This window comes from Dermacentor silvarum, chromosome 3 (genome assembly GCF_013339745.2).
Source record: "Dermacentor silvarum isolate Dsil-2018 chromosome 3, BIME_Dsil_1.4, whole genome shotgun sequence".
NCBI lineage: Eukaryota > Metazoa > Arthropoda > Arachnida > Ixodida > Ixodidae > Dermacentor > Dermacentor silvarum.
The window spans coordinates 19633567-19658199 of NC_051156.1; the positions used below are offsets into that span (position 1 = coordinate 19633567).

The following is a 24633-nucleotide window of genomic DNA, read 5'->3' on the forward strand; positions in this document are numbered from 1 at the left end:
GTACACGGTGACCAACGTGTATGAACAACACTAACCGTCGGACATCTTGCGGAACACGTTGACCACGTCGGCCTCCTCCAGGGCCAGTTCGTCCGGCTGCTGGGGCGTGTACGCGTGCCGGCACTGCACCTGCGGGCAGTCTGCAGAAACCAACGCGGACTCAATTCACTCCTCCACCGTGTCTGGAAGCACTTGAACAAATTCGTCTCCAAAATTCTTTATTCAGTCTGGTTGTCTCCTGGCCAAGCTGGTGGTTCATTGTGCTTAAGATATTAGGGACACATATTCGGAAATTTTAGAAACACACCCTACATAATACACTTGGCAAGGAAATACAAGATATTTTAGCTCGATACTAAAGGTGGTGTCGAAATGCCGGGCCTGGCGTTATCACCATTATCACGATGTCGTGACACATAAAAACATTTATTGATATTGTGCAGCGATAAGACAAGGTAGGATGGTGCTGCTCGTGCATGAATAAATGGCAGTGCTGCGAGTGTTTTTTGAGGATGCATCTGCAACGATTGCAAGAACAAAGTGGGACAGTGTATTGTGACATCATGACACATGCCGCTCTGAAGCACCAAAACTTATTTCGTAGAAATAAGTGAATCATTCAAGGCCCTGTGGTACTTGGCCTTTCTTTTTTTAAAGGTCTAAGTGTCTGCACCTTCACTTAACATTAGAAAAAAAAGAATACCAGTTGTAGATGTTATGCGAGTACAAGAGTTGACTGAACCAGAACTACATTCTTCCATTCAGTTATAGTATTTTATCACAGGTCAATTCATAATTTGACAATTTTAGGGTTAAATGTTTTAAGGGACACAAAGCTGAAATGAGGAGAGATTATGTTCAAAGTATTTTTACGAAGCGTCATTTATAACCAAGAATAGACTTTTTCTTTAGGTGAGAAAATAATGCAAACTTATGGGTGAATGGCAGCCACCAATGTGTAAATATAAAGCCACTTCCCATTACATAAAATGTTACATTTTTAATTGGTAAACTGAAGCTACAATAAATAGAGCATTATAAATTAAAAAAAAAAAAAAACAGATAGGCAGCCCTGAATCAAGGACTGCGCTAAGTACCCCTTCACATGACCCCACCATACTGTATAATCATTCTTTGCTCTCATATCTGTATATACAGTTAAACCTCGATATAACAAAGTCAGTGAAATTGTCTACTTGCTTCGTCATATTGAAACTTTGTTACACTGAAATTCAATCTTTTATGCTAAGTACAGTCACTGGTGGATTTTTCTTACATGGAAGGGGCTGCAAAAGTTTCTAAACTATCGGGCAATCAGAACAAACAAATTTGAATTAGAAAAAACAGCAGGTGATGAAAGATAAGGTTTCCTTCCGTGTCAACGATATCTTCTTATCGGCAGCACAAAGCGAAGCCAGTCACGCTTCCTTCCGCCCTCACTGTCCCCTGCAATCGCACAGCTTGGTTGCACTACCGTGAGCTCGGTCCTTTTCTCCTTGCTCAGGCGGGAAGACGGAGCTCATCAAGCTACCATCCTTCTCGACCCACCCTCACACGCTTTCCCTCGCATCTAAAGCATGTAGGGCGCGATAGGATCTTACCACACCTGGACTTTATATGGAACACCACGCTACTCCACTTCGCTGCTCACCACCGGTTGCACATTGCGCAACATAAAGGGCCGATCTTTAATGACCCAGTTTCTTATGGCGCAACAGATAGCTCACCCTCGGTAGTGTTTACACCTGCAGCGGTTACTGCCAAAAGCACGTGGATATTTTGTAACCAGAATTTTTCGATTTGATGCGAGCAGCCTTTAAAAAAAGAAACCGTCCCTCCTCCAGCAACGTTGAGAAGTGCGAGCTATACAGATAGCCTGCCTCGCAAATTCTGATAGCCTGCCTCGCAAATTCTGAAGGCCACCCATCGTTCTGCTTTTACAGGAATGAGTGCAACTGCGGTTAACCACCTATACGTTGACCTTTTCAACAACTTCTGAAAATAAAAAGCCAATATAATAAGCTTGCGTTGTTCTACAGACCTTTCTTCCATTCGTACTGCGTTTTTCCATAAGTACACGCCTACGTCACGGCTGACTGGCCCCTAGCATCATTATTTTGTCGATAGATGAGCCAAGCCAACTCACTGAAAACGAACCCTCAACAAACGAAGGCTTATCTGCACATTGTAAGTTAGAAAAGAACTTATAGAATAAAGTGTACTGCATTTCAATACTTATACAAAGACCGGGAACTGCATACACTAGTAGAAGGTCACGTGATAGGTCACTTCTGCATCTTCATGTTTTTTCTGCGTGGGGCACTACAGGTCATTTTTTGCGCCTTTTAGTGATGAATTAAAAATATAAATCCATGTTTAATGATAAAAAGAGGGCTCGTTTTAGCCAGTAGGATAGGCAATCATTGCATCAGCGGGGTTATCTCGATTTATGTTCTGAGCCTCACCAGGTCACATAGCAAATTTTGGTGATATATTGTAAGTTGTTATGTGCCATCTTGGGAGTGTTCTACCGCAAGAATTAAAAAAATTGTTTCATTAATAACCGAGATAAAAATATTTCAGTGCCGTGAACCCATGATTTCAGGAGGCGAGCTTCACTGTCAACAGAGACGCTGTCTCCACTTTCCCCCGTCTGCAATTGAAATTCCTTCCCTGTGTTCTTCCATGCCGGAGACGGAAAATCGCATGACGCATACGTCACGGGCTCCACCTCGTTTTAAAAAAAAGTTTTCTCTCTCTCTCACATTTTTGCCTAGTTGTGCACTACCGATGACAGTCTCACGTGCGAGCTGTTGCATTTGCACGCTCTGCAGGAGAACACCTGATGGGCTGTACAAGTCAGTGCTACAAGAACACTGAGGCAGACACAAGCAGATCGCAGAGCACGATTGCACGCTGGAACATGGCAGAAAATGGCATAGTTTCGTTATCTGCGCGCACGACTGCCCGATGTGAGAACAAGCAGACAAAATGGAAGTACATCTCTCCTGCTGCGGTGCAAAGTTAAACAAAAACACGCAGACATTTGGTTTATATGTTTTATTTCCCTAAACGTTAACTCGTCTATTGAAGCAACAGATTAAACAAATAACTGGTGTTGCCTTGAATAATTCTCGAAGTCACTGAGAGTGACATCACAGCATGGCGATGTACGTAGCGCACTTGCGACTTTGGTTGGGACGCCCGCAAGGAGAAGGGCAAACGGCATTTGGTTTGAAATTTCAGCTCTTTCCAAGGTGCGACACGATCGTTAGTGCGCAATGTATGCACTGCGCTTGTCAGCTCAAAATGGCCACACCTGGTGAGGGGCACTTTAAGAGCTGTGGTTGCAAGCAGCTACATGTGACTCAACCATTTGACCATCTGCGTCCACGGAAGTTTCTATTTACTGTCGCTATATTCCTTCGCGGCGGCAGTGAAATTTCGTTATACTGAAAGCGTGTTTAAACACACTTCGTTATATGGAGGTTCAGAATACATGTTGTTCAATATTGTGACAACCACTTCAAATACTTTGTTGCAAGGAGAACTTCGTTATATTGAAGTTAATTATATCGAGGTTTAGCTGTACTGCCTCATTTATGAGTCCCCACTCCTGGCCCAAAAGGATTCGCAGTATGTACAAATAAAAATAAATGAGGTAATTCTTCACTACATCATTAATGTACTCATCCACTGAAGCACGGCCAAGTGATGACAGTATGCTTAAACGCTCAACATGCGGCACTTTATCCCACGTCACAGGCCACTCCCTCCTTTCTTTTCTCTCACATTTTTGCTGAGTTGCGCGTTTCCGGTGACGGTCTCGCGTGCTAGCTGTTGCATTTGCACGCTCTGCACGAGAACACCTGATTACCAGTATAAGTCAGTGCTACAGTGCAGGCACTGTAGGCTTCACGTATCACGGGAAGTTACAAGTTTCAATTGCTGCATTGCGCGTCAGTGTAATGCGGCTAGTGACGCATTGGAATTGGGCCGTTGGCTTGCGGTTTGCCCAAAAGGTGCTCCGTGAAAGTGACAAATTTTGTTCGAAATAACCGTTGTGTGGTTCTAGAAGTTTGAATTCGCCGAACTTTTCCCCTATTCAAATGCATACCACTCTGTCGGGACTAATTGATCAGTTTGAATTATCCATAAATTAGAATTAAAAAATTTCAAATTATGAGGATTTCACTGTAGTTGACAAAAAAGTAAGTAAAATTATGTACAGTGGAAACTCGTCGATACGATCTTCGCGGGAACCAGAAAATAAGACGTAGCATCCAAAAATCGTATCATCCAAAGCAAGCCTCAAAACGCAAGAAAACAGGCTCACTTGGCGACAAACTGGCTAGCAAAGCTTCCCATGGCATCGAGTAATACTGCTACCCATAACACATGCGTTATGCGGAGCAGCATCAGTCAACATCACACGAACCGCAGCCAACAGACTTTTATTGAGTAACTTTAATATAGCTTGTCAGTTATCGCTGTTCTTTTTTATTTCAAGCTCTGTAAACAAGTTATTTTGAAAGTTAAAAAACGAAGCCGTCATTTTCTCACTCAACTGTTCACGCTTGCCGATCTCTTCACGAATCAATTCACGCTTGCCAATGACAGTATTCAGTGTTGAAACTGGCAAACTAAGTTCACCTGCCAGATCCACATGCTTCTTCTTTGGGTTTCTTCGAACTTGCGGATGATATAGAGTTTTTGTTTCAAAGTCAGCACCTTGCGTTTCCTTGACATAGCCACGGAGGTCACAGCATCACGAGGCCAAGAATTCCGAAACAAAGGAACACTGTAGAGCAGCATGGCACAACGAGCGATACGACTGGCGGACGAGGGCAGGCGCCTCATTCAGCCACGGGACCGCATGAATACCTCGCATGAAACGTCGCGTCAAGCGCATGCGTGCCAGGGAGAGTTGGGAGAGGGGAAACTTTCCTTCTGCGGGCGGCGCGCGGGAATCGCAAGCGCTATCAGCGCCACCGGGTGGGTCACGTGAGATCCCGCTGATATCGCCCGGCACTTTTTGGTCTCCAGCAAGCGGCGACGGCGGAAGTCTCCGCCGCCGCTCCCGTATTCCCGCACGTGGTTAGTCAACCACGTTCTTGCCGCGGCAAACGCCGCGGCCCCCCCGTATTCCCCAGTTGGTAAGTCGGATGCCCTTCTTTACCTAGTGTATTATTCTCTTCGAGGGAACCCTCAGCGATGTCAACTATAGCTAGCTGGCCTGCTCGAAGTGTTAGTTGCAGTCGTAATAAATGCTTTCCGAGTGTACACGTGGTTGTCGTCTATTGTTTCCTCGAGCTTGTACCGGACCGCGGTTGATGCGCAGGCATGCGCCAACCGCGGGGCTCGGTGTGTCGAGGCAGAGGGCCGTTGGCGTCCCCCCATATCGCGACATTTTGGCGTTCCCAACGTGGGGCAAGCTCTTGGAAAACGGGACGACGATCGGTCCGGATGCGAGGAAGCCTGAAGGCTTTGTCCGGACCAGCGTTAGACCTCAGCCGAAGGCGTGATTGCTAGCTAGATCTGTGTGTGCTTTCTTGAGGGCGAGTTAACGCTGCGCCAGTGTCGCCGAACTCGTGTAGACGCCGAGATTTGCAGCAAGTTTTAAGAGTACGCCCGAAGCGAGTGAGTGCAGCAGCCGACGCGGTGGTCGATTTTCCCTGTACATATGTAAATAGCCTCCTTTCTGTATCTTTGGCTCTGGGAACCAGGCGCCGGAAAGGCTGGCTAGGACGTCAGCGGGGCGCAGTCCCAGGAGTCGGCTCGAAAGCTGCGTGTTCAGCAGCGAGCGGGGACCGCTTAGCTAGGCCTGCATCTCCTCGCGGCGGCTCATTGGAACCCTTTATGGGTCTTTTGTGGCATTGGTATCCGTCATGGACGCGATTAGGCCTAAGGCTCTGCGGAGCTGCCGGTCGCATGTTCGAAGACGACCATGCCGTGACATTTAGCGGGTGCAACCGGATTCGCTAGTTCTACTATACTCGCCCGAGCGGAGAAACCTCGTTCGAAATAGAAAGCTTATTTTGTTCAGATGAACTCAATATTTTGCGGGCGGAATAACCGAAATCTCGGGGGACCAGAGAGCGCTTTGTTCATACGAGCATCGCCCACTTTCGCGCTGAATCGTACCGGAAAAATTCGGTCGAAGCGAATAACTTCATTCAAACGAACTGGATTGTTTTTTTCTCGTTGCCACATAAAGCTATGCGGTAGACGGGTGGTTCAGCATCGTGTCAGACGGCCGACGCTGCGGCGGCCTCTACTGCCTTAATTCTAAGTGTTTGTGGAGTGCATTTCAGCGACTTTGCAGAACGAGTGAAGCCGCCTCGACTTGCTATTGCTGCCATGGTCCACGTCCCTGCCTGCTGTCTCGGCCCCTCCCTGTTCGCGGTCCGATGCAGCAGCACATGGCAGCCACAATGAGGGAGGCCCACCATTATACACTCCCACGAGGATGCGTCGGTGCGAGGTTCATCGAGCCGGCGCGCGCGCCGCTTCGAGAAAGTCCTGACCCGCTGTTCCCGGGAGGACATTGCGGCGCGCATCTTGAGGGCAAGCCATCTTCAGCCCCCGTCATCGTCAACCACGGTGACGGCTGCCACATGTGGGCGGCCGCCACACAGGACTGTGCTGCCTATCAACGTGGATTCGGACATTTCCTGCCGGAGTTTACCATCGCATCTGCCCCGATACTTTGTCAATGCCGTCGTTCCAGCGATTTCTCCACCGTAGGGCAATATTTAAGGGTGGAGGGATGTGGGAATCCTCGGGTCCCATAACCGCCGCATGGGCAGCGAACGTCGCGTCAAGCGCATGCGTGCCAGGGAGAGTTGGGAGAGGGGAAACTTTCCTTCTGCGGGCGGCGCGCGGGAATCGCAAGCGCTATCAGCGCCACCGGGTGGGTAAGTCAACCAAAACAAGCGCGAGCGAAATCTGATGTGAGCAGACGATACTACAAGTGCGAAAATAGGGGTCTGGCGGGTCCACATGACACCAGTTTCCCACGAGTATGTCACTTAAGGGGCAGCTCTTCTTGGTCTGCTTCGCTCGTGGCTCGTTTGCCGCCGGGGCGTGCGCCAGTTTAAATCGGTCCAGGACCGATCCCTCCCACGGCACGAAATCGCTGCAGCTTTCGTGGCGCACGTTCTGGCGATGCCGGCGCACTCTTTTCCGCCAGTGTCGCCGGCCCTTAACATGTTGCTCGTGTGTTGTTGGAATGTAATTTAATCTAGTATACATGAATACTAGTTTACAGTCGTATCATCCAATTTCTGGCGAAAACGAGATCGTATCAACCGCATGAAAATACATTGCTCTTCTAGGGGTTGACCGGGAAAAGAAAAAAAAAATGTATGATCCCGAAAAACATATTACGCAGAATCGTATCAACAAGGTTCCACTGTATTTTCTGTCTTATTATGCAAGAATGTTTTATTAAAACATAAGCGCTTATGTTAGTGCACGCAGATGTAAACACCATGTTAGTTACACCAGATGTAAACAGTGCTGGCGGACCGTCAAAGCTGAAGGAAAGACAACATGGTCTCTGCTCTGTGTACGTTGATTCCAATCACATGTCTCTCTTTTTTTAGTCGACTTGTTGAGATACATTTGTGCACACTGGCATAGATTTTAACTCTGCCCCGACCTGGCAAAAATACGGGGTGGGCCCCCCTGCACCCACGACTGACCCCACTCTTCGTAGATGCGTTCGTCAGGGTCACTGGACACCATGGGCGTCAACACGTCCATCCACCGAGTCTTGTCGCTCCTGCAAAGAAATAACATTGCTCAGTTGCTCTTCATCCAACATTGTTACAATCAAGTAATATCTGCCAATCAAGTATTACTATTACAATCATGTAATTTTTTGAGCAAGTATTATCTGCCTCCTCGCTTAATCCAGCTCAAGAACTAGAATTGTACTATTTGCCATGGTAAGTTTTTAAAAAAAGTGTATAGTCAAAAAAAGAACCCCCCCCCCCCCCCCGGTATTTACAATGTATTTGAGGGCATGACTTGGGACACTCACAGACATCAGCACCCTCGTTACGTGTTTGGGTGCCTAACAATTTGCTCGTCCATTAGCATGCTATCCATCTGGTATGTTCCAAGATGGCACCTACCAATCCGATATCGTATGAAAAAATGCACAGTGTCAGCTGGCAACCAGTGCGACCTTAACCTGAACCTGGCCAAGTGCCTCATTTCCAAGGCAAGAAAAGGGCTTATGGCTACAAAAGCATTCCATTGTCGATCAAGAGAAATAAGCAGGGAGGGTGTCCTGCAAGAGTCCACCTAGTGGACTGTCCCTTTCGCTGATTGGCTGCAGCTGTACGAACATGAAGGAGACTGGCTGGGGCACCTGTCTCCTCCTCAACCGTGCAGCTTCAGCCAATCAACAGCGGCCGAACTGGGCAGTCCACTAGGTGGACTCTTAGAGAATACCACTACAGAGCAGTTGAGTTTGGAAACGGGATAAGAAGAGCGCCCAGCACCATGTTCTTTTCCAAAAGCGCTGGAAGTGTCCCCCAATACCAGTTCCCAGTTGTGTGCCACCTAGTGTAGGTCAAGTAACGAGGCTCACTCGGACTCGGCGGCCAGCAGCATCTCGACTGTGCGTCCGGCGCTGTTCTGCAGCAGGGTGAGCTGGAACAGGTGGCGACAGCAGTCGGGCAAGCGCGGCGGCAGCGTAGCTGGGGCCTCCGCGCATGCCTGCAGCATGTTGCGCGGGCAGTGGTCCAGTACGGCGTAGTAGTCGTCCCCCTTGCGCTTGGTCACCAGCAGCAGGTCGGTGAAGAGGAACAAGTGAAGCGAAGTGCGCGCGCACTGCACCAGGCGGCCCCAGGTGCGCCTCCGGCTGTCCAGTGACACCCGCACCAGTGGGCCCCGCTTCACCAGCCAGCGGCTGGACGAGATGAGGGGCACCGCGCGGCACTCGCGAAACTCGAGCGTGCGTGAAACGTGCAGCATCTCCTCCATGCGCGCCATCTTGCGGGCACCCTCGTTACAGTCAGCTACAACCTGCGGCAGGAAACAGTTCATGTTCATACCGTGTGACGGAAAAAAGAAAGTAGATAAACTGAAGTTGGTCTCTAGTTATGGTATCCTTTGTGTTTCACTGAAAAGAAGCTAAGGATGGACACTTTTTACGTCATTTAGATAACATCCAATCACTCACATAATCTCATTACTTCAGAGTTCTATCAAAAGCTAATTTATGTGTAACAGCAAGCAAGTGGCAGGAGCACGGAAAAAAATCCTTGTACGTTCAACAATTTTTTCACCGTACATGCTGGCCTAGTTATGAGATTGTAGTTCATATCTGATGGGCTACGCGTTAGTTCCCTGCCCCTTCCTGTCTACTTTCATTTTTCACACTGTTTTACAGGATGCATTACATACAATACTTAAGTCAAACACATTAAAATAAAACTCAAAAAAGCATCTGCGAGTACAATGTAGTTTATTATTGGGTGTGTTCTAATAAGAATGAACCAGGTGGTCCGATGACTGTTCTTTGTACTATAATTTGTTTCGAGCAAAATTTTTATATGAGCTGCAAAAATGGGTCTGGTGAAAGGAATCCACTTTGGTTCTTTTAAATACTGCTTACCTCTTCTGCAATAAAATGGCACGTAGATGAAAGTGATCGGTTCCTTTGTTGAGATTAGAAAATTTTGAAGGCTCGTAAATCCCAAGAACTAAAACAGTGTATCGAGTAAGATTTATTGTGGTAATTGAACATCACTTTTCCTAAATGTACATGCAAGCTCAGATCCTTGCGACCCAAAATAGAAAAGAAAAATGTGACAACATTGAGTTTGGCAAAGTTTGTCCTAATCGGGCAATGCTGAACGGCTTAATAAGACCGCCTGCACTCGCACACAATAATACTAGAAATTTTAGTGTTTTCTCACATAACCGTGCTCACTATAGAAAAAGTTTATTAGTATAGGCTTGGCAGTTATTTGCAAATTAATGTGTAAAGAGACCACAAATTTTAGGCTTGCAAAGCTTGGCTTTTTCAAGCACCATAAAAAACAAAAAAAATAATTGCCAATCTTCATCAAAATTTCCATAAATGCTTGTCCATAAATACAATAAAAAAAATCCAAGGACACCTAAGCACTTCTCAAGAGTTGTGAATGTGAATGTCCTTCAAGTTTTCTGCTGCAAGTAATGTACCATAGCGGTGCCCTCAAGAAACACCTGGTGTGCTGCAGCAGGTACACCCTTTTGCCTGCTCTGCTTCGTCCAAGTGCGATGTAGCATTGCAGCCAATGGCAATGCGAGTGTATGCAAGTGCTCTTTTGCTGCTATAGATGACAGATGCCGGCTTTTTTTGCTTAATCGGCCACCTGACACTCTCGCATCAAAAATTTGCCCACCTAAGAAAGACTGCAACTTTTGGGTGATCAAAATCCTTTTGAGTGAATTTCACAATTTCTAAAATTTGAGGGCATTGTAGGTGTTGGGGTGTCGTGGTCTCGGAGTCTGGCATCACACCGAGAGTTGCGCTCTAGCCCATGCCGCTGGTGCCTTGTGAAACAGGTGGCTGGCCTATGCTCCTGGGGCGTCACACGGAGGCTACGGTAGCCCCGCCATCGTCCAAACTTTCTTGGCGAGAGTTACATGATGCGATGAAGCATGCACGAGGGGGTAGTCGAGGGGGGGGGGGGGGGGGGTTAAGTTGTCGCGCGCCTTGATTTTTGGCACGTGTCTTGGCCGCACCTGCACATGGCTGTTAGCGCGGCTGAGCATTGTTGTGTCTGGCGATCGTTCGGGACAAAGGAGGCCTCATCGACAGATGGGAAGCTATCAAGTGCTCTTCACGCTTTTCATTTCTCGCCGCCGAGGAGTGACACCATCACCTGGAACTGATGGATGAGCAATTAGTCCCCAGGCTGCAATGGGTCCTCGGCCTCGTACGTAGCTGAAATGGCAACTTCACCACCTTCACCTTGGTGCAACCTTGGTGCGTTTCCGTGAAGCACCAGTGCCCGCCCGGACTACGACGAAAACCACAACGGACTGTGACGCGCCAACCTGGAGCCCCTTCCGAGACAACAGCCACCGCCCTCCCTGGAAATGGTGGCTTCCGCGAACTGACCGCCATGGAGAGGCGACTAATTCTTGCAAGGGGCCAGCGGCAAGCATTCCCGTGGGACCGACATCAACGTTTGGTTCCAAAGGTGTCAACTGTTGCCTGTGTGTGGGGGCGATCGGGCAAGATTGGAGGCGAAGCCCGGTGGGAAACGATGCCACATCATGCGCGGGAGTTTACGAACTGATCAAAGATTGTCATTTGCTAAAGAACTAAAGTGTATTCCCTCGTCGAGTGAAAGAGGGAAACAAAAGGGATAAAACAGCAGGACTTGAGTGTTGTGAAGACGCTCGGATATGTTGTGGGAGTATTCCCCAACCCGTAGCGCGTGCAATCGCAGCTACGTAGGTTCGGGCGAATAAGGCAACAAGCGAGTCAACTCAACAACATTTATTGCTGCGGGCATTAAAGTACACTTGCAGAGGGAAGTGCTCCTCACAATGTAAACGCTAGAACATGCAAAGATGTTAGCATGCAGACGGCTCCAATATCATGGAGCCATTCTTGTAAAATACCACATGTAAATTTGCATATACAGTGAAATCTTGATGATACGAATCTCACGGGGTCACGAAAAATATTTGTATTAGCCGAAATTCGTATCATCGAAACACAATTAAAACTAGCTAAATTAAAGAGTCGGAGGTGAACTCACTCAGGCATGCGCACGTAAAGCATTTAGAGTATAGATCACTTATAACGAAACTGTTTATAGTGCAGAACTGGCTACAACGTGGCCTTTTCAGACTCCCGTTTACCCTCCCATAGAACTCCATGTATACGCATACCACTTACAGTGCAGCCGCGTGAGACGAAATACCGGTTATAATGCGGCTTCCACTGGACAATCTCGCCGACAAAGGCGGTAGCGAGCACGCTTCTCAACGAGGTGCGCCCACCAACGGGAGAGGAGATCAACGAAGGCGATGCGGAGGAGGAGCATGAGACTTGGAGCATGAGTCCAAGGGCGATAAAATCGTCACTGCGCGCCGTATGTGCGAGTGAAAGCGCGCCTTTCGTGCGGGGGACGCGTGCCTTCGTGCACGGAGAGCGAACACACAGCGGAGAGCAAACACACGACTTCCGTCACGGCCGGGCGCGCCAGTCGAGCCCGGCCCTGCTTTCGTCGCACGAAAGGCAGAAAGGCCGGGGGGTATGGGAAAGAGGGGGGGGGGCGACGCTGTGCTGCGGGGCACCAAATGCGTATCTTGCAACCGGGCGCAAGGGTAACTGGCGACGCAATCTCCCACCGAAAGGAGCAAAGCGGGAAGGGGGGGAGGGGAGGGCGGCTTCTACTCTGCCAACAAATGCGTTCTTGTACTTTGCGCCTGTGCCGGCTGTCGGGGTTGTCGCGCGCACCGTATCTTGAAAGCGATCTCCACACGGCTCTGACCTTTGTATGCGCTGTGCTTACGCCGCTCAGTTTCCGTTGAAGCAATAGACCGCACGAACCTTCGCTCGCTGCGGCGGACGCGCGCAAAAGCAAGAAAATCGCCACAGCGTCAAACTCTTCGCGCCCAGTCGCGGCCTCCGCGCTGTCTGAAGCCGCATCCACGCCTCTGCACCAAAAGAGAAAGGGAGAAAGCGCGTGACTGCGCGCTGTTCTTTTTCGCGGCCGTCGGTGGGGCGGCGTTTATTCGTATCAACCGACGCGGGTCGAAAATCGATTTGTAAAACCGTTCTCTAGCACGTTGCAAAGTAATGGGGCTCAGCCGGGACCACAGAAAAATTCGTATCATCCGGAAATTCGTATTAGCCGTGATCGTATCATCGAGATTCCACTGTAAAAACCGTTTTCTGATCTCACTGGACTTCTCCTTCTCCCGGCACCTGGCACGGCACCATCCATGGAACCTTCGTGGCCGCTCGGACCTCGAACTTCACAACAGCACACACGCAGCCTCGCACTCTGCTTTAGAGGCAAAGAGTGGGCATGCCGAGACAGCGTGGCATCATGTAAGCTGTCTTCCCGCATGTTTAGTATTGGAGGTTGGGTAATCTCGAGTTTCAGAGACCCGTTGAAGTGAGAGGCAGACGAAGCATGCGCTCCCCGTTGCCAGCACTTTTCGTGATAGCGTCGTCCCAGTGCGGGCAATGCTATCAGCTGCGGAAACAGAGTGAACACTGAAGTGTAGCTGGCTTCGCTTAATTCGTACCACCGGTGTGAAGATTTTAGTCAAATTATGGGGTATTACGTGCCAAGATCACCATCTGATTATAACACACGCCATAGTGGGGTACTCCAGATTAACTTGGACTTTAACATGCACCTAAACCTAAGCACACGGGTGTTTTTCATTTTGCCCCATCGAAATGTGGCCGCCGTGGCCGCATTTTGATCCCACGACCTTGTGCTTAGCAGTCCAACACCATAGCTACTAAGCAACCACGGCGGGTTGATGTGAAGATATCGTCGATGTGGCAAGAAACCGTTCTCGCCTGGAACCCATCCAACGGATCCTGTACTGCGCCCTACCTTGCTGAAAACCTGGAGTTTGTATCAAGCGGTGGTTTGCTGTTTCCTTCTTCGTCTGCGCACGACGGAAATGTCAGCAGAATCATCGCACCGAATCCTTTCATCAAACCAACGGCATCAACGCATGCGTCACCCTGTGCTGCGCATATAAACAGGCCAACGATGACGACCATCGTCAGTGGGCATGGAATGGCAGCAATGGCGCAGTCCTTGCTGAGACCGTTCTTCTTTTACAAGCAGGTTGGTAACTCGACTTCCCTTTACTGTAAGCGCTCTAGCAATCGCGCTTTGCTGCTCGTCCCATGCCCGGACATTTTGTGGTGTTTATTTACCGACTGTGTACATGTTACAAAGTTTCTTGTGATGTCCGGAGACATTGAGCTTAACCCTGGCCCTGATCCCAGTTGCAGCACTAACCTGGTTCTGAGGCCATTAGCTCTCTTGTTACTAAAATGGATGTGCGTCATGCCGAGCTAATCTCAAGTCTTAATGAAGTGAAAGCCAACCAAAAAGTACTTGAGGAGCGTGTTACAAGCATGAATGCCAGATTAGCATCTGTAGAGGACAAAGTTGCTTCACTTGAAACTCAGCAGGAACCTGCTCATATCCGAGGCATCATTACCGAGGCCATGAAAAGTGAGAGTGCATCGGTGCAATCTCATCTGGACGATTTCGTGGATAGGTCAAGGAGAGATAACTTGATTTTTTATGGTATCGCCGATGGTGCCTCGGAAACTTGGACGGAAACAGAAAAAAAAGTTCGTTCAATTCTTGTGCAATTTTTTTGCGCTGCAATTACCCGAAGAGAGAATTGAGCGTGTACATCGCTTAGGCGCCTTTGTAAAAAACAAATGTCGACCAGTGGTAGTGAAACTGGCATCATTTAAAGTAAAGGAAAACATACTAACACAAAAGAAGAAACTGAAAGGATCTGGGGTATCCATTAAGGAAGACTTCTGTCGGGCAACTAGAATGACTAGGAATAAGTTAATTGCATTTGGGAAGTCTTCCGAAAAATTGTATCATCTAAGGTACAACAAATTGTTCATCAACAAGACGTGCTACGTGTATTGCTCTCAAACCGATACTGTTTATGAACTTCAGCAGAACAGTATTGCTACTGCCAGCTGTAATGTAGGCAACAGCACAATAAATTTCCCTGCGAATGCCCGATCCCCTGCTTCGAGTTAGCATCGCGCGGCCGTACAGAATAAGCATGACAACGATTACTCTGTGCTGTTCACTAACATCCGCTCCATCACGAATAAGCGCGATGCCCTGTCTGCGCTGATCGACACGTGTAATGCAGATATTGTTGTTTTAGTCGAGACCTGGCTTTCAGATAAAATTGAAAATTTTGAACTTTTCGCCTGCAGTAAGGCTTACAATATATAGAAATGACCGAATAGGACGATGTGGCGGTTTGATCTTGATCGCTGTGTGATCTGATATCACCTCTTTTCATATACACGTGCCTTCACAGATTGAATTTTTGTGCTGTTGTATTCACATAATAACCAAGATGTGATATTTGCCGCTTGATATCGACCACCCGATAGTACATCCACATTTTGCAATGAACTATTTGACTGTCTTGACCAAATCGTTGTTGAATATCCAAAAGCACCAATATTCTTGCTCGGTGATTTCAATTTCCTCGGCATTGACTGAGCTGTTGACTTCCCACCAGTGACTCTATCCTCATCCCAATGTTCATCCTTTCTTGATATATGTTCGACCTTTGGCCTCACCCAGCTTGTTAAAGAGCCTACCCGTGTCACTGCAATTTATGCCAACATCCTTGACCTCGTCTTGACCACATCTCCTGATTCAATTTCTTCATTATCAATTATACCTGGTTTAAGCAATCATTCCGTGATTCATTTTGCAATCCCCCTACACTCGCCCCAGCGTCTAAAATACTGTAAGAAAATTCGTGACTACAGTAGAGCAGATTTTTCCTCAATCAATAACGAGTTGGAAAGTTTTGCAGATTTCTTTTTTCCACAGTTCTGGGAAAGGTCTATCGCAGAAAACTGGCTCCTTTTCAAAAACAAGGTTGAAACACTAATTGAAAAATACATTCCGTCTCGCTTATTATCTCCATGCAATCGGGCTCCTTGGTTTAACTTCAGTTTAAAACGGCTTCTTAACAAGAAAAAACACATTTTTCGACGCTTCAAGCTGACTGGGGAAACCAAAGCAAAAGCTGCCTACGTAGCTATTGCATCTGAATATAAAATGGCCATCCGCTCAGCCAAGAATTACTTTTTTTCTGAAACACTACCATATCTGCTCACAACTAATCCTAAGAAGTTTTGGAACATTATCAACATACGCAAACCTAAAGAAATTGTTCTGAAAACTGACGCTGGATTTCCTGTCCCCCGTGAGCTTTGCTCAACGGCCTTTAACAACGCATTTTCGCTATCTTTTTCTGACACTCTAATAAATACTTCACCGTCCGAAGGTGAAGGCCTCTGTGCCTTTAGTCCCAGTCTCCCCTCGTTTGAACGAGAAAATAAAGTTCATTCATTCATTCATTCATTCATTCAAGGTGCGTTACGTTCCTTGATATGGAGCGCACAACAAGTGGGACGACGCTACAAAACTTCGCAACGTCCTGTTCTACCTAACAGATGTCACGAACCTCTGGTTTCGCAACCATGAGTCGGACTTCGCCACTTGGACTATTTTCAAGACGAGGTTCGCGGAAGTGTTCGGTCGCCCCGCAGTGCGCAAGCTTCGTGATGAACAGCGTCTATGCGGACGGGCGCAGCAGCAGGGCGAAAACTTCACAAGCTATATCGAAGACGTCATTGACTTGTGCAAGCGCGTGAATCCTTCCATGACTGAGCAAGACAGGATCAAGCACATCATAAAAGGCATAGACGACGCCTTTCAGATGTTGCTGGCTAAGGACCCGCGCACCAAGTCTGAACTCGTGAGCCTGTGCCAGAGCTTCGACGAACTACGTAAGCAACGCGTCTTAGCTCGGCGGCAGACGTCAACAGACGGTTCCCTCGCCATGATGACCATCGGCGGCGACCACACGACGCTCCTGTTCCAGATCAAGGAGCTTGTGCACGAGGAAGTTGCTCGACAGCGTTCGTTCTCCCCGGCCACGCCAGCGCCTACGCACTACCTGACTCCTACCATTTGACAGGTGATACAGGAGCAGGTCACCGAGGCTTTGCCGTCTGCCTGCCAACTGACTCCTGTTGCCGCGCCGCTATTATTTGTCGTATCGTCTGCCTCTCCGCCGACTCCTGTCGCTGCGCCACTGACGTATGTGGATGCCGTCATGAAGCCACGTCCGCTGTCGGTATTGACCCCTCAACCACTAGTTCAACCGCCACTGACGCCGCTTTTCGGGGTACAGCCGCAGTACGCAAATCCTTGGCGCACTGCAGACAATCTACCGATCTACTACGCTTGCGGAATTCCGGGTCAAGTTGCCCGCTTCTGTCGCCGGCGTTTCGCGGCAACCCCGAGTGCACTGAGATATTCGGCTTACTCCTCCCGACCTCCTCATCGCACACAGCCAGAACGAGAACCTGAAGCATACGCCCGCGATCGTCAGCCGACTTCTGATGACCTTCCACAAATCCACAAATATAGAAGTTGTGGACACACTAAAGGTGTTGGGAGCACATTTCACAAGCACTATTAGGTGGGACAAACATGTGTACTCTGTGCTTTAAAAATTTATATAACGGGTGTATTAAGTCAAAAGACATACACATTGCGTGCTTCTGTGAAGTAGTTGTAGTAGAAGCTAGGCAGGGGGGCCTGCCAGGTAGGTCCCTACCCAGCCGGTAGCTAGTCCCGTCGGAACAGAGAGGCCGTGCCTCTCCACTCGTTGATGGGCTCTCTGGACAGCCAGGAGCTGGACGTCTTGTCTGGGGTCTGTGATGGCCTTCGTCCAGTCTTCTTCTTGGTTAAAATCCTCTAAATCCTGTATGAGGGTGACCTTTCGTTTCTCGTCGGTCACCCTCACCGTTCTCTTTCGCCTATGTGTCGCCGGTCAAGTGCTCTTGAGGCGAAAAACTGACTGCCGCAGCTTCTGAGGCACGAGCTGCGCTATCGTCCACCTGTCTAAGTCCTCACTTGTCCCCGGCCAATGTTATTGACGTGTTTGTTGATGGTGTACCAACTTTCACGCTTGTGGACACTGGTGCCGCTATTTCCGTAATGAGTCATAAGTTTTGCCGCTCCATCCATAAAGTGACGGCGCCGACTTCAGTGTTTTCTCTCTGTAATGCAAGCGCACAACATATTCAACCCGTTGGAGCATGTACGGCCAGGGTGCTCATACAAGACGCAATCTACAGCGTTAGGTTCCTTGTGCTGGCTTCGTGTTCTTATGATCTGATCCTTGATCTGATCTGATCCTCACTGACGACATCCAGATACCTCCGCACGCATCCGTTCTGGCACCTGTATCCTGTTCCATTGCCTCCGACTCTACCGTACTCTTCACACCTTCCACTGCTTTCGTTCGTCGCCACATCTCACCACTCCAAACCGCGCTGCTTGGCCTTCAAGCAGGTGCGACTCACCTTCCTGTCTACAACCACTTCCCATTGCCGATTACATTGCTTCGCGGTGAATCTCTCGGCACTGTGGAGCCTTACGACACCATTACCGCGTTAGAACTTCCTAATGGATCGTCCGAGGTCAACACCCTCTCCGGTTGTCCCGTACCTGCCACATCGCTTGAAGACGTTTTCAGTCACGTCGTCGACAACACCTTAAACCCCAAGCAGCGCCGTGACCTCCTCCGTCTCCTCGACAAATTTCGCCCTGCTTTTGACAGCCATAGCACTTCTCTGGGTCGAACGACGACTGTATGCCACCGGATTGACACCGGTGCTCACTCACCGCTACGGCAGCGACCATACCGCGTATCTTCGACAGAACGACGCGTCCTTGATGAGCAAGTAGGTGAAATGCTCAAGCGTGGCGTCATTGAACCATCCGACAGTCCATGGGCATCACCAGTTGATTTAGTTAAAAAGAAGGATGGCTCGACCCGCTTTTGCGTGGACTACCGTCGCCTAAACAAAATAACCTGAAAGGATGTTTATCCATTGCCACGGATTGATGACGCCTTAGACTGCTTACAAGGTGCAGAGTTCTTTTCCTCCCTCGATCTATGCTCTGGTTATTGGCAGGTGCCTATGGCTGCAGACGATAAGCCTAAAACAGCTTTTATCACACCAGATGGTTTATACGAATTTCGTGTGATGCCATTCGGCCTTTGCAACGCGCCCGCGACTTTTGAGCGGATGATGGATACTATTCTTCGAGGCCTCAAATGGAACACGTGCTTGTGTTATTTGGACGATGTAGTAGTGTTTGCACCAGATTTTCCTACTCACCTTGATCGCTTGGAGCAGGTTTTACGCTGTCTCAGTGATGCTAGCCTCCAACTCAACCTGAAAAAATGTTACTTTGGGGCACGGAAGCTGACAATTCTCGGACATGTCGTGTCGAAGGACGGCGTTCTCCCCGATGCCGCAAAGCTCCATGCTGTTACAGAATTCCCAAGGCCAACGTCTCTAAAAGACTTGCGTAGCTTCATTGGCCTCTGCTCGTACTTCCGCCGCTTCATTCGAAATTTCGCTTCGATTATGGCACCGCTGACAGAGCTACTTAATGGAGATACCAATCTTTCCGCGTGGTCCCCGGCTTGCGACGAGGCCTTCGCGACGCTACGTCGCCTGCTTACAACACCACCGATACTACGCCATTTTGATTCAACTGCTCCCACGGAAATCCATACGGATGCTAGCGGCGTTGGTCTTGGCGCTGTGCTGGCCCAGCGAAAGCCCGGCTACCAAGAATATGTCGTTGCTTACGCGAGCCGCACTCTTACGAAAGCCGAAGCAAATTATTCAGTAACGGAGAAAGAATGTCTAGCGATCATCTGGGCCATTACAAAATTTCGTCCATAAATGTACGGCCGGTCCTTCGATGTTGTCACGGATCACCACGCACTTCGCTGGTTGTCGTCCCTCAAGGATCCCTGCGGCCGCCTAGCCCGGTGGGCGCTGAGGCTCCAAGAGTACGACATCCGGGTTGTCTACCGCTCAGGCAAGAAGCACGCCGATGCCGATGCTCTTTCGCGCTCGCCTGTCCACACCGACATTGTCAGTGTCTCCGTCCTAGACGACCCACTTCCCCCATTCACTTCTGTCGACATGGCTTTGGAGCAGCGCAAGGTCCCGACTTATCAGAGGGTACACCGGTTTCAGAAGCCGCCCGGTATGCAGAAGAATGTCGGCAACTAGCTCGCTCCCTTACAACGCAAGAACAAGCGCTTCAGAAATTTCGTCATGACGACGGGAGCCCCCACACCCAGTTTTCGCCTGACGCTCTCGTTTGGTTGTGGGTGCTTCCTACTTCGACATCAGGTGTCTCCTCCAAGTTTGTATCCCGATACCATGGACCCTACCGGGTTCTGCAGCAAACTTCTCCGGTGAACTACGTCATCGAACCTCTGACGCCCCCTACGGACCTGCGTCGCCGAGGCCGCGAAACTGTCCCCATCGATCGGCTCAAGCCGTATCACGAGCCCTTCGTCCTCACGACGCCTTAGGCCTCCTGTGCGGCTCCGTCTTCAGCGAGGGGGGAAGATGTAAGGAAGAAGAAGTGCGTCGTGTAGAGCTCCGCAGCCGAATCGCCAGCGCTACTGTAGTGGGGCTCGTGCTCGATGCTGTTCCTGCTGTGCCTGGCGAAACCTACGCTGTTGTGTCTTCCTGTCGGTGTCCTTAGTGCCGACCACAGCCGTGCTAGACTTCCTTGTCATAGGTGGAATTTTTTGTCGCGTAATCACGCCGTTATCGACTGCGCTCGTGCTCAAGTAGAGCTCTCTGTATTTTGCGAGACGCCTTCCGCCTATGTACCCGCTCCTGGTGATAGCAAGCTTGTCGTCACCGCCGATACTGACCTGCCACCTCACAGTGTTGTCATTGTTCCTGTGCCGCCCTTCCCGATGCCACCGTTCTGTTCACGCCATCTGACATATTTCATTGCCGCCACAATACGTCACTGCCATTTGCCATCCTTGCGCTTCAACAGGATAATCCTGGACTATTTGTCTGCAACCCCAATTCAGGCACTCTGACTTTGTACAGTAATGAAACGTTTGGCCACGTCCAGCCTGTTGACGTGGATGTTATCGTGACCCTCGATCCCTCTGAGCCTGAGACAAACCATCAGCTGAATGCCCTGACACCTCACCTTGCATCCGATGCGGTGCCCTCAGATACTTTTCGCCGGTCCATCGACAGCGACCTCGCTCTACTTACTTCGCCACCCGTGCTACGCTATTACGACCCTGCTGTGCCAATTGAAATACATACAGACGCCAGTGGTATTGGTCTTGGTGCAGTCCTCGCCCAGCGCAAGCCCGGCTTCCTTGAGTATGTCGTGGCATATGCAAGCCGCGCCCTCACCAAGGCGGAATCAAATTATTCCGTCATCGAAAAAGAGTGTCTAGCGATTGTATGGGCGTTAGGAAAATTTCGCCCCATTTGTACGGCAGGCCATTCGACGTTGTCACCGACCATCATGCACTCTGCTGGTTGGCTTCCCTCAAAGATCCCTCGGGTCGATTCGGTCGTTGGGCTCTTTGTATACAAGAATTCGACATTCGTTTTGTTTACCAATCTGGGCGCAAGCATTCTGACCCAGATGCGCTCTCTCGATCACCCGTGCAATCCGACGAAGGCCCAACTTCAGCGGCCGCCTTTTCCCTGGATGCTCTCACCATCACAGAGATGCCTTCGGAACAGCACAAAGACCCGTGGATCGCATCCCTCTTGAAAGTTCTCTGTGCCTCTTCACCCGCTAGCCAACCCCGTGCCCTTCGTCGCCAAGCCATGCATTTTGCAATACACAATGCACTTTTATACCGCCGCAACTACCAGGCGGACGGACGTAAATGGCTGCTAGTCATACCCAAGCACTTGCGAACCGATGTTTGCGCATACTTCCATGCTGATCCGCAACATGCCCATGCTGGTGGGCTGAAAACGTATCAGCGGCTGCGCCAACGCTACTATTGGCGTGGGATGTACACATTTGTCTGTAAATATGTTCGGTCCTGTCCCGTATGCCAACAACGGAAGACGTTTCACCATACACCCGGTCAGCTGTAGCCTTTACCATGTCCTGCCCGCCCTTTTGAACGCATTGGGATCGACCTTTATGGACCGCTTCCATGCTCTGTATCTGGCAATCGCTGGATAATTGTTGCGGTCGACCATCTCACGCGATATGCAGAAACAGCTCCACTCGCTGCGGCTGGTGCTCGTGACGTTGCTTCCTTCATTTTGCGCCATTTCATACTCCGTCATGGTGCACCGCGGAAACTGTTTAGCGACAGAGGCCGTGTGTTTTTGTCCAACGTCATACAAGAGCTTCTCCACTCGTGCCGTATTGTTCATCGCACATCTACTGCCTACCACCCTCATGGAATGTTTCAACCGCATGCTGGGAGATATGCTCTCGATGTATGTCGATTCTGACCACTCCAATTGCGACGCCGTTCTCCCCTTCGTGGCTTAAGCATATAACACCGCGACACATCTACGACAGGCTTTTCACCATTTTTTATTTTATATGGCCGTGAACCGTCCTCTACACTTGACACAATATTACTGTACCGCCCTGACGCCTCCGAATTCAAGTCCGATTTCTGACGTGGCACAGCATGCAGAACAGTGTCGTCAGCTGGCCCGCTCGTTCACGTCCGGCAGCCAAGCCCTCCAGACAGATCGCCGCGACAACGATCAGCATGTGCAGAGTTTTGCCGTTGGATCCCTCGTCGGGCTTAGACAACCATTCTACTCTCCCAGCCTCACTCCCAAGTTTGCTGCTAAGTACCACGGGTCATACAGCGTCATCGAGTGCCAGTCTCTCGTCACTTATGTCATTGAGCCAGTTAACCGCTCCTTCGACAAGCGCCGTCTTGGCCACGACACAGTTCACGTCAGCTGCTTCAAGCCGCATCACGACCCTCTCATTGTTTCATCGCCTTGAGTCGTCAGGGTGGCTCCCCTTCGCTGCCGGGGTTATTGTAATGAAGAAGAAGAACAAGAAGCAAGCAGTAGAGGGGCGTTATCATCGACGTAGAACGAAAACTCAGATCACGAGCTGTTGGCGCCAAGACCGTTGTTCCCTTGGAGCTGTGTTGGTTTTTCGCCTGTCGCTTTCTGTTAATAAATCACCTTATCATATCTATCTATCTATCTATCTATCTATCTAGCCGCCTACGTCTTTGTGCTCTCATGGTCATTTCGTTAACTTGGTATGTACCAAAATTGGCACACTATGACAAGAGTATATGACGAACACATGATATCTCAGGACATGAATGTCATGACATGCGCGTCATGTAGGTCATGAAACAGTCGCCTACGTCTTGGTGCTCTCATGGTCGTTTCGTTAACTTGGCAGGTACCAAAATTGGCATAGTATGACAGGAGTGTATGACGTACATAAGTGATAGGTCATAACATAAATGTCATGACATGCATGTCATGTAGGTCATGATAATGACCCAGCGAAAAAGATTAACGCTCAAAAACCACTGAAATGGGTTCGGGCGTGGGTACTAAGTGAATGACACACTACAGGATCATGGTACAAATCATAGTCATGATCATGACTTGGCAAAAATGACAATGACTCAGCGAAAAAATATTAACACTCAAAAGCCACTGAAATGAGTTCTGACGTCGGTACTAAGTGAAGAAATCACTAAAGGATGATGGCAGAAGTCATAGTCATGACTGTGCAAAAATGACAATGACTCCGCGAAAAAATATTAACACTCAAAAATCACTGAAATGGGTTTGGACGTGGGCACTAAGAGAAGGAAACACTAAAGGATTGTGGTAGAAGTCATAGTCGTGACCCTTTCTCAGTAAAAAATCAGAATGACTCGACGAAAAAAGATTAACACTCAAAAACCAATGGAATGGGTTCGGATGTGGTACTAAGTGAAGGAAAAGGCTAAAGGTTGGTGGTCCAAGTCATAGTCATGAGCATGACTAAGGCTTTCACCTTAAGGTCTCTTAGGTGTAGCTAAAGGGACTCCTGGGGACTCATGACATGAATGTCATCACATGCGTGTCATGTAGGTCATGAAAGAGCCGCCTACGTCTTGGTGCTTTCATGGTCGTTTCGTTAATTTGATAGGCTCCCCGAACTCCGCTTCGCATAACATCGATTGCCACAGGGCGTGGGATCTGCATCTTTTTTTTCCATACATTTTGTTTATTTTGACCTGCCCCGATATTTCGACCAGCTTCTTCGGTCCCATCAGGATCGAATTAACAGAAGTCGACTGCACCTTTGGTACAACAAATGACAGCCTTTGTTCCGTCAGAGTTTACTTTTAAGCAGTTTTCTGCAGACCAATAAAAGAAGCTATGCAAAAATCCTATCTGCCATATTAATTAAATTAGTGTAAAAATCTGGTGTGATGAATACACTGGTGTCATCTGCGTAATTTACAAATTTCGCCGGCTCATACGTAAAAACAGCATCATTAGTGTATGAATTAAAGAGTAATGAGCCCAAAATGCTGCCCTGTAGGACACGGGAAGTAATATATATATATATATAAGGGAAGTAATAATCGACCTACCGAATCGAGACTGGTTTACAGCACGTGCTCCTGGACCCACTGATCCAGCGCATATACATTCACTCATTCATTCAGATATACAAATGATGTTTACACAGCGGTTGTGTGGGAAGGGGTGGCAAAAAGGCAACCAAATGCCTGAATAAACCCGCCCTAACCACCAAACTGCACAACGCTCAGCACCATGTGTTTTTCAACAATATGTTAATGAAAGAAGCACACATAGTTTTACACTTGTAAAAAAGTAAAATAAAAAAAAAATTCAGGCAGTTAGACAGCATTTGCAAACTGCTCATAGAAATAAAATTGCAAATCTTGATCACAGTAATAAGGTCATGAACACTTCAAAAATACAACAAATCAGAAAGCAAC

At 48.8% G+C, this 24633-nt stretch overlaps 1 protein-coding gene across 1 annotated transcript in view; it reads right to left on the bottom strand.

The window, feature by feature from the left end:
• LOC119445364 (ephexin-1) overlaps positions 1 to 24633 on the bottom strand; it is a 127791-nt gene that overhangs the window by 24278 nt on the left and 78880 nt on the right. Inside the window, exons 9-11 of the mRNA XM_037709671.2 lie at positions 8603 to 9039; positions 7707 to 7786; positions 36 to 140 (exon numbers count right to left, since the gene is read on the bottom strand). Of these exons, the coding sequence (XP_037565599.1) occupies positions 36 to 140; positions 7707 to 7786; positions 8603 to 9039 (622 nt within the window). The remainder of the gene's footprint in view (positions 1 to 35; positions 141 to 7706; positions 7787 to 8602; positions 9040 to 24633) is intronic.